Here is a 14950-nt window from a genome sequence, read left to right as displayed (position 1 = left end):
GAATCGAACAAGTATAACGTAGCATACATGTATATAAATAATATAACTATATATATATATATATATATATATATATATATATATATATATATATATATATGTATGTATGTGTGTGTGTGTGTATGTAGGGCCTATATGTAAGCCCCAACAGACGGCACCTAATCTAATCGTTAGGACTACAATTAAACTATGGTGCATCAGTCCAGATCTGGCTAAGTCCAGACTAGTTAATCTTTAACCGTAGTCTACATAAAACACAAGGTATAATTAACTACTAATTATTAACTTTATTGCAACAAAATTGGAACAAGATCTTTAAAACAAAGCAGCAACACCACACAAAAATACAATTAACGTATAATCTATTTATACAAAACCTATCACCGAAACAAAACACACTATGAGACATAGCAATGACTTAATAAGAATGACCCAACAACTTTTCACTGTCCTCGCGACATACTCTGCCCGACACACAGCCATTCAGAGCGACCCATCTAGATCTGCAACAGCTGACTGCGCTGTTGTGTTACCGCACAACACCCATTTACACCACACACAACACTCAAACAAATAATAAAAAAAAAACAATTCCTAATTAAATTAAAAATAATATCCATAATAATACACACACACACACAAAAACCCTAATACTAAGCTTGATAAAAATATAAACAAACATACATAAACATCATTTAGTAAGGTTAAAACTTTAAACAAAAGCTGGCCCAATAAGACATCGCTACTTCCACAAAAGCCATCATTTGACAGAAATAAACGCAGTAGGAACATAAAACATTTAAATAATATATATAATACTATGCACATATTTGCTGGTAAAAATATTGAGATCAAATAGATTATCCAATCCAAGGTACCAGTCAACCCTTACCAGGTGTGTCGGGAAGAAGACAATCAATGAAAAATTTTCCCATAAACAGGGTCTATGGTACCGTCAGGCAACCCATAGTTTACTGTGTGAAAACCTTGAGAGTACGTTGCTCCAGTGGCGTAGCCAGAATCTTCTCAAGGGGGGGGGGGGTCCAATTTTTACCCGGGAACAAACTTTTGATTTGCCCCCCCCCCCCTCAGACTTTTGATTTGCACCCCCCTCAAACTTTCGATTTGCACCCCCCTCATACTTTATATATATATACCGAGGGGTCTATGGGGGGGGGGGGGTTATGACCCCCTCTAATCCCCCCTGCCTACGCCACTGCGTTGCTCACCTCAGTAAAGGGAAGGTTAAAACTGAAATAAACGTCCGCATGTATTGGTCTAGGGTGGACTGTCCGGCGCTCCTACGGTAATGTAAATTGTGATACTATTTATAACGATATCTAACCCCCCCCCCCCGGCATACATTCTAGATATCAATATCAATACAAAGACTTTATTTTATTTATTTTTCAAATGAAGAAAGACTCCGAGACTGCAAATTTCGCCAATATATAAACACGGTGCTCCCCCTCACAATCTTTTCCCACCTTTGGCTGCATGAAGGAATGCAAATTGTCGTCTTGATTTTGCCAATCTTTTACCCAATAGTTTAGGTAGTATTTTTAGAAAACAAATTACTTCATGCAGCTATTTGGGTTATGTGACTTTAATTACAGCCACTGCGATTTTTTTTTATTTTAAAAACCCAATATAACATGTACACAAACAGTATTGTTAAATTACTACTGTAGTCCGTTCTTGGATGGACAAAGGCTATGAAAGCAAATCCAGAAAGAAAAGCAGGCTGAAATCAGAGTCAATCGGCGAATAACCGGTTTACACGTAATAATTAATTATGTTAGAAGAAATCATGTCCAACATTACAATTAAGAACAAAGACGAAGTTATTTTAACATTGAACATTTGGTCGGATGTCAACACAATTTCAAACACAAACTAGACCATGTCGCTACGAAACGCATAATATAACATTTTGGCTTCTGGCTTCATGCAGCTGTTGCTGTTTTTTTCCACTTTCTGAGCGTAGGGTAAGAAGTGCAAATATTTATGTTGTTTGGATCCTAGCAGGGCGTAAGACTTGTCGTCCAGCTGGCCTCTCTGAAAGAAAACATGTCGAAAACATCAGGTAACCGCCTCACTGCCCTTGTAACCTTACAGCTATGGGACTTAACATTCGTACCACGGTTTCACTAGCGTCTAATACCCGGTTTTTCAATAGACAAAGTAAGTAATACCGATTTTAAAAATCGTTACATTATTTTTACTTTCTCGTATATATGTAGTATAGAGAAAGTATTGTAATCGTGCAAAAAAATCGAGATTTTTACAAATCTCGACGTTTTACACCTCACTGATACGGAAAAACATAATTTTGCAATCTTGTCCGTATGTCTGTGTGTGTGTGTGTGTCTGTGTGTCTGTGTGTGTGTGTGTAAACACGATAACTTGAGTACCGTTACAGCTAGGTTGAATAAATTTCATCTATATATATAATTCTCTTCTGGGATCAGTTAGAAAACAAGCTGCAAGCGCGCCTTTGCAGTCCCCTCTCTTCCTCTCTATCACTACCACCCCCACCCCACCCCCACATGATCTGGTATGCGGTGTTCACTCTGTTTACATTTTACAATCACAGAGACGGGTTTGGTGACGGCTATTAGGGGCAGATAATTTAGTTTGAAACGATTTTAAACTTAGAGGAGGTAACTAAGAGAAGGCTGCTTTCACGTGGGGGGGGGGGGGGGTAGTATTTTTAAGCAAATATTTTCAATGGCAGCATTGGTACTGTCGAATTCACAAATTATAAATTACTGAAAAGTAGAAAAAAAAAACAACTAAATAGCGGCGTATGATACGCAGCGGGTCGGCTCGTATATAAGTATTTTATCAAAATCGTAGATCCGTATCAACTTTTGAGCGATTTCCGATAACCGGAAGTGGTACTTTTTCTACTTTGAATTTTTCAAAAGCCTATAACTTGAGTACAATTTCAGATAGATAAATGAAATTTCACATGTAAGTAAAAAATCTAATTATCTTCGTTCTGTCAAATTTTGAGTAATTTCCGTTGACGGGAAGTACTAATTTACGCTATTTCCGATTTCTCAAAATCGCATCTAAATTTATAAAGTACTAATAATATTGCGCACCATTATGAACATCTTTATTCGGCGTTTGCTTGGTGTGCAATACTTTTTTCTATGAGATTCTATTTTGTTTTAAAAAGTTTAAGTATTTAAAATGGATTAAAAATCATAACTATATCCCGAGTTCCCATCCCCTGTTGTTTTATATAAGAATATTCGAGAAAGTTTAGGGGAGATCACTCCCGGTTTATTTTAAATTCAAGTACATTTTAATGTTACGTTACAATAAAAGTCTAAATCACGTCCCAGCCTCTAGCACTCGCCTATCCAATGAATATCTTAGAAAGTTCAGAAGTTTAAAAAAGCCGAACCAAAGATCTTAAAAAGTTTCCGTCAGAAATAGCTTCAATTTCAAAATTTAAACATTGAACAAGATGTATCAGCTTATTAAAGAATATAGGCCTAAGCCTACCTCAAAGGTTTTAACTTCATTTGTGAGCACATTGTCCAAATCTCTCGTCTCATTTATGTAAGCCAGTCTTGCCTCTTTCTGCTCATCTGATTTGGCTGCTCTCATCACCAAACGTTTCACATTTTTGCTACAAGTTATTAAAGGAATAGTTGTTTTATTTGCAGTCTTATTTTACACGAATTCTTAAACATATCCCCATAACCCCCCTCCCCCAAAAGATATATAAGATTCTATTTATACTTAAGGTTTCCGCTTTGCTATGTCACCAGCTCCTCTCAACTATCTACAGTACATCTAATTACCATCTTCTTCTTCTTCGTTCTTAATTGTTATGTTGTACGGAATTTTCTCTACCACAATTTCGTAATCAGTGGCAACGCGTTATGCGCCATTTAGCCATTGACTCTGATTTCAGCCAGATTATCTATTTTAATTAACTTCCATAGCCTTTGTTCAACCAGAAATAACCTACAAGGTAGCAGTTGTTTAATTTTGGCGTTGTCTCTCTTACATCTATCCAGCCTCACTTGCCCAGGGTTCGAATTAGGGACTCGTTTTGCATTCTGATTTACAGTTGATACTGCCTGAAGATCTAACTTTTAGTTGATGTTGACTAAAGATTTAACTTACAGTTGATGTTGAGCTTCTTTCCCTTTCCCTGATTTGGCCAGGCTAGTTGTAGTGTTGACAGTTGAAACACTTAGCACAGGTATGTTGATATTCTACAATGGAAAAATGTATATGCATGAATGCAAATATATTTTGTTTGTAAATGTAAGCCCTGATAGGGGGCATAACTATTCTACTACCCTTTTAGGCTTATCAAACTAATCGGTCCGGGTCAGTGCAACCGTGGTGAAATCCACGGTGGTTAATTCTTATCATTGACCTTAGTCTAGATAAAAAAAACTACTTAAAATAAAACAAAAACTTTAACAATATAATTAATATAAAACTTATATAAAAAAACTAGATCTAGACAAAACAAAACACTCAAGATATACAAAATAAAAACAGAACTCAACGGAACAAAACACCCAATTTCGGACCACCGTCCATACACCACATAAATGTGTCACAGAAACTCTTCAACACACAGGCCTCAACATTCCCGCAGAATGTCCCTACATGTCCACACACCACATTGACGAACCAAAACACCAATACTACGCACAAGAAAATAGTCCCTAATACAACAATAACTAACATTCATGACATAAAGCAAAGTAGAGCCACACTCCAAAACAAAGTTTGCATAAATAATAACATCAAAATATAAACAAGACAAAGTAACTAGGCTATAAACCATTTTAAAATTAAAATAATATCAGCGCCATAATAGCGGACTACTTAACTAAAAACCACAACAATCCTCAAAGGAACACAAAAAGCGACATTCACCTTTTTGTAATAAAATAATAGTTAAATAACTCCCCAGCCCGTTATATAAATTATTATAGGCCTATGACCAATTAAAATATTCTTTCACTTAAAAAAATATTGTAAAGCCCCACGGCTGATTACAGTACCTCTTCCATTCTTTGTCTGTCAGTGGTGGTCTCTAAGGATTTGCTCAGGACTCTTAAGCAGCGCATGCCATCTTTCCTTGTGTAGTCTATCTGGACCTAATATTTACAGCATTAACACAAGATCTCTGATGAATTTTCATGAAAGGTATCTCTGAATTTATGGGGCCTATAATTAGGCTAGTAATCTTAAACATTAATGTCTGTGCTCAATTTCTAATGGCCATTTGGCCTTATGGTACAGAGTATATAAAAGATTAGGTGAAACGTTATTTTTAGAATTATTTGACGATGCCTAATTTGTGATGATAATTAGTGAAGTATCTTAAGGATAAACGTCTTATCATTCAAACTAAAGTTCTAATAGACAGAAAACTTTAAAGGAAGTAAAATAATGCGAATTAAAACTTTTCAAAAAGCCAGGGCAGGACAATAGTTGTTGCTGAATATGTGTAAGCAATGTTTTAGTACCTGGAATGGGACAGATTTGATTTCCTTTGCTGCTGTAGTGTCTTTAAGCTTAAATCTGAATGTGAGATTACTTTCTTTTCGAGCAGTGCCCACTTCTTTCTCCAGCTGACTCAAGTTCTGTTTAAGAACACACGTTCATTCTTTTTGCATTTTTTGAAAGGGTAATAGCAAACACAAAATCATTGATTTCTACTTGAAAAATAAAGATGAGCAAAAACGAGTATAGCTCTCTATGTTGGGGACAATATGGAGTTGGGTCTACTCAAGGATAAATGGTAACATAATAACTGTCCTAAAAATGGCTGGAGACTTACTGGGCTGTAGTCCGGCTCATCAAAAACAAACTCTGGGTGCAAGAAAAACCTGACCGTCACAGCTGTAGCCACAGCCTCGTTCTGGGCAATCAGCCTCAGCTGGCGGATGATTTCTGCAGGGTTGAGTTTACTGGTGGTGCCACCTGTCAACTCTGCTGCCTGACTCACTGTGTTGAGCTGTACCGAGTCACCCTCCAGAGCTAAAATGTTGATGGTGACGTTTTTGGACCTGGCATAGTTGCCAACCTGTGGAAGATTTTAGCCATGGAAGTGTTAAAGTCCACCGTCAATTCATAGACTACATCAGCAAAATATATCTGGCATGTTAACTAAAATGCAACAGAAATGTATATCATGTGATCTCAGGATGTAAACAATGTAAAAGCTATTGATAAATTTCCAATCTAATGGTCAGTGGGGTGGTTGGAAAATTATTTTTATTGACTTTGCAAAGAAAGTTTAGCCTTAAGACGCCATTGTAAAAATGTGGTTAAGTAACAATTCTTGGTCTGATGCCTACATAAGTAAGACTTGTCTCCACAACTAAAGAGAGCTTGTTATTGCTCAATGTAAAATCTGGCATGTATTGACTGTATACAAAAGTTCTAAAACCCATTTAATCATGTACCAACAGTCTATAGTGGTTCCCATGTAACCATGTAACAAATGTATAAAATAGTTCTAAAACCCACTTAACCCAGCTATTGTTTATTTAAAGTATCACCTGTTTGTAAAACTCTTCACCAGCCGAGGAAGGCAGGGAACCAATGCCAACATTAGGTTTACCATCAGTACACAAAACAATCTCAGAGCCTGGAGTTCTGCTGGCAAGGCCTACACATATAGCAAGGGCTGGACCTAAAGCTGTACCACCAATGGCTCGTATCTGCTTGACAATTTCATCTATATCTCTATTGAACAAATTTAAAACACACAGGTTCTCTGATTGTAAAGAGAAATATTGCATCGTAAATATTGTCAAAAGTTAGATGTCTAAAAAAATTTCTCGTATTTTTACTTTCTCGTATATACGAAGTATAGAGAAAGTCTTGTAATCGTGCAAAAAAAAAAAATCGAGATTTTTGCAAATCTCGACGTTTTACATCTCACTGATACGGAAAAACATAATTTTGCAATCTTGTCCGTATGTCTGTGTGTCTGTGTGTGTGTCTGTGTGTGTGTGTGTCCGTGTGTAAACACGATAACTTGAGTACCGTTACAGCTAGGTTGATGAAATTTCATATATAAGTATTTAATCAAAATCGTAGATCCGTATCAACTTTTGAGCGATTTCCGATAACCGGAAGTGGTACTTTTCCTACTTTGAATTTTTCAAAAGCCTATAACTTGAGTACTATTTCAGATAGATAAAAGAAATTTCATACGTAAGTAAAAGATCTAATTCTCTACCTTCTATTAAATTTTGAGTCATTTCCGTTGACTGGAAGTAGTACTTTACGCTACTTCCGATTTCTCAAAAAACTAATGTAAATTTTAAAAGTAATAATAATATTGCGCACTATTATGCGCTTTTTTATTTCGCGTTCACTTGGTGAGCAATTAATTTGTCTACGAGATTTTATTCTATTTTTAAAACTTTAAGTATTTAAAATGGATTAAAAATCATGTCTATAGCCCGAGTTCCCATCCCCTGTTATTTTATATAAGAATATTCGAGAAAGTTTTGGGGAGATCACTCCCTGTTTATTTATTCTTCAGAAAAATGAGCAATTGTTTTTTTATTTAATTGAAAAATCATTTGCTGTATTACAATTAACTAAAGACTGCAGTTAGCTGGTAGTTGCTTCTGACTCCAGATATTGTAGGATATAATTTATTTTTTATTAAGTTACCGAGAGTATTATTATCTGGCTAGAGGCTTAATAATAGTGTAAATTGTATTAAAATACAAACTTACTGTCGTGTGTCCTTAATGGTTTTCGATGGATATCCACCCGATAAACTTAAACCATAATTAATCAATGCATTGAATGTTTTGCATATTAAACTGCTCTGAATTAGAGTGACCTCCCCCCATCCACCAGCTTTCACTACCACATCGTTGTTGAACACAACCAGCAGCACTTTCTTCCTTGGTTTTTCAACCGTTAACTGCTCCACCAGTCTATTGACATTTTATAATTGGGAAATAAATTTAATGGTAAATTTCTAAAATTTAAAGTAAGTTTCTAAAATGTAATGGTAAATTACTAAAATATAATGTTAAATTTTTAAAATGTAATGGTAAATTGCTAAAATGTAATGTTAATTTTTTAAAATGTTATGTTACATTTTTAAAATGTAATGGTAATTGCTAAAATTTAATGTTAATTTTTTAAAATGTAATGTTAAATTTTTAAAATGCAATGGTAAATTGCTAAAATGTAATGGTAAATTTCGAAAAAAAATGGTAAATTTCTAAAATGTAATGACAATTTCTAAAATTTAATGATAAGTTTCGAAAAATGTAATAGTATGTTTCTAAAGTCTAATGGTAAATTTCGATAATAAAATGGTAAATTTCGAAAATCTAATGGTAAATTTCGAAAATGTTTTAATAAGTGTTTAAAATGTAATGGTAAAATTCTAAAATTTACTGGTAAATACCTATTATAAATATTTTTTTCAAAAAGAAACCCAAGGCCTTAATATTTCAGGAAAACTTATCAAAATTAAAGTTTATAAAGCATCTCTTTACATATAAATAACAGTTTAAGTAAAATATGTTAAACTTAAACAAAAAGATATAGAAAATTTGTATAATATGAAATCACCTTTGTATTGCTTTTTTTATACAATCAAGTCGGCTGACATTATTTACCAGTGCATCTGTGCCCAATCTTGATTGTCCCCATAAAGCTAAAATACAATAATTTTTAAAATATCTTTAAGTGAATGTACATTAAATTTCTACTTTTAATAGTATTTCTTTTTTAACTTACGGTTGCCCTTAGTTTAATACTTTTAAAAACACAAAGGATTAAAAGATTATCACAATTTTTACAATAATATTTAAATTAATTAAAATTCAAACGGAATAATTTAGACTATGGGAATCGGCTCTTTTACTCAAATAATTACTGATTTAATTATAGCATTGAGGTTTTTAAAAAAATTAAACAACACAAGTGTTAAGAAACATTTATCGAATATTTCTTTTTTCAAAAAAGTAACAAAAGATAAGTATACTATTTTTGGTCATTTTGTTGTTACAGAAAATATTTCAGGCAAAGTTGAGGGAATGTTTATTGTTGGAGCTTGAGATTGGAGATCAATATGAAGCACAAAAAAGATATTGGAAGATTTTACATTTAAAAGATTACTTGTACAACATTAAATGAATGGTATTATTCACATACTTTACATGCAATGAAAGATTAGTTAAGAATTTAGAAATATCTTTTTGTATTACAAAACAAAGAATATTAATTGTTGTGTCTGAAAATATTTACAAAAAAAAACAACAACAAAAGATGGTACATTTACAAGAAAAGAAAACCTACAAAGAAAAAGACACCGCCACCTAATCAAAGAACTTACAGTGAGACTCGGGTACGTGACACTTTTCATTCATGGAGCCACTGATATCCATGCAGTAAACTGTAACACCCTCAGACACCTTCTTCTTCTCTGGCTTGCTGGTCTCGCCTGCTGAGTTGTTGGTTTTTTGTGCAGGTTTTGTTGGAGGCGAGAGCATGAAATCAAACTCTTCTCCTTTAGGTATCTCATCCTCGGCTATATCCAAGTCTTGGTTGGTAAACCCACAAAACTCACTGAGATAGAAAATAGAAAATATCCAAACATTCTTTAATGTTTACACACCCCACATACATACATATATGCACACTTACCTACATTTATTAATATTATATATATATATATATATATATATATATATATATATATATATATATATATATATATATATATATATCAGTGTCCGAGAAAAAGAAATATTCCGGACTTTGGCCGGTCAATGGGAGGAGATATTGGCCAAGTAAGTTTCCAACGACAGTGTTTCTTACCATTTCCATGACTTAAGTTCCCCTTCACTCTCAAGCCTGGCTGTGCTAGTTAGGACAGCTAAACACTGACCACACTTGATAGGGTCCCCAGTGACCAGCTTTGGCTCATTAGCCAGGTTCCTTAATGGAACTAACACAACATTTCCATCTGTTTTCTTCTCTAAGACTATCACTACATTTTCGTCACTCTCTCCATCTTTCACGTCGTACCCTTTTGGAGGTTGCACTGAATCTTGAAAAATATCAAATTTGGTTATCTCATGCAAGTTATCAAACCTTGTTTCATACCTGGTTTATTATTTACCATATGTTTTTGACTGCTATACAATATCCTTACATTTGTTTAATTGAATAAAAAATGTTTTTCATTTGCTGCTACACATTTATGAATATAGGCCTGATAAAGAGCTAAATGTTGTTAAAATATCAAACTAGTGATGATAGCTCTTTTTAAGTCCTTTAACATTGCTATAATCTTTAATAAATTCACAACAAATTATATCTGCACAGCAATGAACTAAACAATTATATTTTAAGTGTTGACGTGTAAAACGTATGTTACTACATTTACACTTACATGCACATTTAGCTGAAGGTGGAGCCTTAGATTTTCTTTTAAATGAATGTTTTAGTTTTGAAAATAAACTTTTCTTTTTTCTTGGATCTGCATAACTGTATACTTCTTGACTGGACGTGTGCGTGTTTTTCTCCGATTTGCTGACCGCCTGCAGTCCACTGACCCGTATCATCTTCCTGTAGGAGTCTTCTATCGTCGGATCGTAGTCCTCCACAAACGAGTCATTCACAAAGCGGATAGTTAGACAGGATTTACCCACTGCTCCATCGCCAAGCATTACAAGCTGTGGAACATGCGATAGGAAGTTCTATTTACAACCGCTTTATGTTTTAAAAATGTCATCCCATTCACCTTTTGCAAGTCTCACGTTCCATCCTAAAGCCTAACCCACCACCCACATTTTTGTTTATAAATGTGAAATCGTCGTCTTAGTTTACCCATCCCATATACAACTTTTTTCCCAAAAACATAGTTTCGGCTACTCTGGTTCTAATTTGTGGAACAATCTTCCTAATAAAATAAAACTATCTAGATCTGAAAATATATTCAAAACTAAACTAAAACAACAATTATTTAATGACCACCTGAACTGACTCATTGCAACTTTTCTCATTCATCTATTATATTCTCATTCTATCTCATTTTGTATAATAAGTATGTAATATTAATTCTTTATTTCAAATTTTGAATTGCTATGTTACTGCTGTCTTTTTTTAATGCTGTAATTACGTTGTTGTTTTCTTTAAACGGCCAATGTGAAAAACGGCCTCCGTGCCTAGGCTACTGTTGTTACCGTTATTGAATAATTGAATAGATATAAAAACATATTATATCCACAGGAGTCGTCACAACGTTAAGGGAGGTGGGCCGTACATTATATAACACTATGTGACGTGGATGGGGAGGTACTTTTGTAACGATAGATGACGAGGAGATGGTGGGGGAGGGGAGAGTTAGCAAGGTCTGAGGACACTATTTCAAAAAGTAACTAAGTAAGTAAACGTTAGCCGTTATTGCTCGTTTTTTTTTAAACGAAACCTTTTTTAAACTGTAATAAAATGTGACCAATATACTCAGTTGACCGAGTTTATTAAATATTTATTCCACCAACCTTATAGTCACTGCTAAGTCTGGGGATTGTTCGCACAAGACCTTTGATAGCTTCTGCTACATTTGAGCCAGTTTTAGCTGATGTTTCAAAGAAAGGTACACCCAGTTTCTTTGCAAGGTCAGCTCCTTGTTCGCTAGTGACAGCTGCTTCACTTGTGAGGTCTTGTTTATTTGCCACTAGAATCTGAAATGATTGACTAATTACACGAATAATAAACATAATGCGATTTTGTCGGGTCGGTAAAGCCCAATGTTGCTAAACCGAATAGTCGGCGAGTTTGAAAAAGCTGGCAGATGAGGCTCGATAGCAATCCCATCTAGGAGAGAAAAAGCAAAATGAAACAAAAGAGAGAAAAGCCGGTGAATTTCGGAAAATGACCCATAACAGGTTGATAGGTAACGCTCAATTGTGGAGAAAATCCCGTCCAACATTACAATTTAGAAAGAAGAAGTAGAAATTTCAAACCAAACTTTAAACTAAAATCATGTGAACTAAACAGCGTTTTCAAATCAGTCTACATCTCTCTTTGGTCGTTCCCAGTGAAGAAGAATAAAACCTTTGCTCTTCCGGCTTATATATCCGATGACCGGAAGTGTCCACATGACCATATTGAAATAATCGAAAAATACCAGAAAATTAAAAACACCAACATACACCAAATAAATAACCCAGCCAATGTCAATGATATCAAACATTTTCCTTTAAAAGCTGCTCCTACAACTTACTGCACACGGCGTGGCTTGCTTGACTTTCTGCAGCCAATGGAAAATGGTTTCAGCCTCGATGAAGCTGGCCTTGTCCGTGATGCTGTAGATGATGACGAAGCCGTCCCCGGACTTGACATAGCTGTCCCGTACAGAGGAGTACTCCTCCTGACCTGCTGTGTCCAGTATGTCAAGCAAGCACGTCTGGGTGGGGAGGGAGGGGTGGGGTTAAACTTCAGGCATTCCGACAAGTATCAACGCATATAGACAGACACATATTATTTCACCATCTCACCCACCACCTCACCAGATCCTTAAACTACATATCACATCCATATTTTTTTATGACACAACACTATTTTTCCTTTACCATGCCTATATTGCATGTTTTTGCCCCATTCCTACCTTATAAATCGGTATCCCACCCTTCCCCACATAACCCACAAAACATAGATCACACTTACACCATACCGACTCAGGTAAGCCTCCGCCTTTATTCATTATGTTTCACGTTTATACACCCAGCACATTATGTGCCCTATATTCATTCAGTGTCGAACTTATACAAAGCCGTACTATATGCACACATAATGGCCATTCAACAGAGACCTGAAAAGAAACGCTACACCTTCCCACCCAACTTATATACAGTTGAAGGTTGTTTTTTAAATACACCCAGTATTTAAAGCCGCTGTGACCTCTATTGATTAGCCCAAATAGGTAAGTAAAATTGTGGGGAAACAGTACGAATCACTAAGAAATACTGTGTCCACACTACAGGACTTACATCTCCTTCAGTCCAACTATCGGAATAGCTGACACAACATCATTAGACAGCACAGGACACAGCATCATTAAACATCCCAGGACACAACAGCATTAAATATCTCAGGACACAACAGCATTAAACATCTCAGGACACAACAAAATTAGACATAACTGTACACAACATCATTAGACGTCCCAGTACAAAACATCATTAGAAATCCCAGGACACAACATCATTAGACATATCGGGATACAACATTAGACATACCTGTACACACATCATTAAACATCCCGGGACACAACATCTTTCAACATCTCTGGACACAACATCATTAGACATCCCAGGATAAAACAACACTAGACATTCCAGGACACAACATCTTTCAATATCTCTGGACACAACATCATTAGACATTTCAGGACACAACATCCTTCAACATCCCTGGACACAACATCATTAATCATCCCTGTACACTACATCAATGGACATCCCAGGACACATCATCTTTCAACATCCCAGGACTTACCTCCCCGTCATCCAAGCTATCAGAGTCGCTGTCAGAGACGACGACACCACAAAACTCGAGCTCCTTCACCTGTTCTTCGTCGTCAGATCCATCGCCAATGTACACAAACTTGCTGCCCAATTCCATAGTTAGCTTTTGACGACAGAAGCTTCTAGAATGACGTTTTTATTTCAGGCAAAATTTGATTTGCAGCTATTATTTTGAGCGCAATCTAAATTTTTGTTTTCAAAAGTATCGTTTTCAAACTTGCATTTTTCTCTTCGCAATATTATTCGTCTTCATATTTTGCGCCCTATCGCTATATTTAGAAACTGTAACAAGAAAGGACGGGGGAGCAGATCTCATTAGCCAGCCTGAAACGCATTTAAAACTCTCTGCACAATCTTTATAATTTAATGAATCAAAGCATTATATTACATTTTATTATTAGCTATTAGGATGAATTACAAAATCAGTCAAATGAATATTTTTATGTAAATAATTTATCAACGATTACTTATTACCACATGATTGTCGTTTATGGCATTTTCAATTTCACCGTAGTTTATTATTTTTACCAAATACAAAGTTACAAATAAAGAATTACCAAGTAAGCATCCAGTCAATATATGGTCCACAGATTTATTCCTGTTCCAATACTATGCGGATATTATTTACACCGCTGGAACCGTAGAAAGTAGCTAAAAATATATTGATTTCCATTGGAGCAGAGTAAATAAATTTCTATTTATAGTAACTTAGCATGTACTTGCGTTCAATGCAACAGCTCACTGAGGGAATACCCATTAATTTAATAACATAAACTTAATGACATTAACAAGCCAATATTTACCACGCTTTTCTTAAGCTACGATCATCGCACAGATCTCAAAATGGCAAATCACCATGGCTAGACTAAAACTGAAATCCACCCCGTTTTACTCAATAAATATTATTTTTATCTCTAACAACAACCCATTAATTAATACAATATTGTGTCAGCTGAGGGTATACGCCAACAGCACCTTCTCATTTTAGTATATTTTTACTTTCTCGTATATACGAAGTATAGAGAAAGTATTGTAATCGTGCACAAACATCACTTGAAATTCTAACAATTTTCACCGTATTACACCTCAGTCCTTCATCACATCCGAAGTATAGAGGACTTATTTTAATCGGGCAAAAATTATCAATCCAGATTTATCAAAATTAAGAGGTTTTATGCGTAATCCAGTCTGAAAAACTGGGCTTTGCAATTCTGTCCGTATGTCTGTGTGTCTGTCTGTGTGTCTGTCTGTCTGTAAACACGATAACTTGAGTACCGTTACAGCTAGATTGATGAAATTTCATACATAAGTATTTTATCAAAATCGTAGATCCGTATCAACTTTTGAGCGATTTCCGTTAACCGGAAGTGGTACTTTTT

The 14950-nt window shown here is 35.1% G+C and overlaps 1 protein-coding gene across 1 annotated transcript; it reads right to left on the bottom strand.

Annotated features, from left to right (window-relative positions):
- Nucleotides 1–1449: 1449 nt before the first annotated feature.
- LOC131945208 (circularly permutated Ras protein 1-like) lies at nucleotides 1450–13668 on the bottom strand. Its single transcript, XM_059306236.1, has 15 exons — nucleotides 13543–13668; nucleotides 12269–12451; nucleotides 11544–11726; nucleotides 10433–10715; nucleotides 9856–10087; nucleotides 9371–9603; nucleotides 8605–8689; nucleotides 7749–7955; nucleotides 6555–6741; nucleotides 5831–6076; nucleotides 5517–5633; nucleotides 5049–5144; nucleotides 4150–4241; nucleotides 3520–3646; nucleotides 1450–2058 (listed from the first exon to the last, which is right to left on the bottom strand). The coding sequence occupies exons 1-15, from the start codon at nucleotides 13666–13668 to the stop codon at nucleotides 1897–1899; spliced, it is 2559 nt and encodes an 852-aa protein (XP_059162219.1). The 3' UTR covers nucleotides 1450–1896.
- Nucleotides 13669–14950: the final 1282 nt, after the last annotated feature.

The sequence above is a fragment of the Physella acuta genome, unplaced genomic scaffold, assembly GCF_028476545.2.
Source record: "Physella acuta isolate Inbredline_101_S28 unplaced genomic scaffold, ASM2847654v3 ptg000531l, whole genome shotgun sequence".
Lineage (NCBI taxonomy): Eukaryota > Metazoa > Mollusca > Gastropoda > Physidae > Physella > Physella acuta.
Note: the sequence above shows the minus strand (reverse complement) of the source record. Positions and strands in the feature narration are given on the sequence as shown.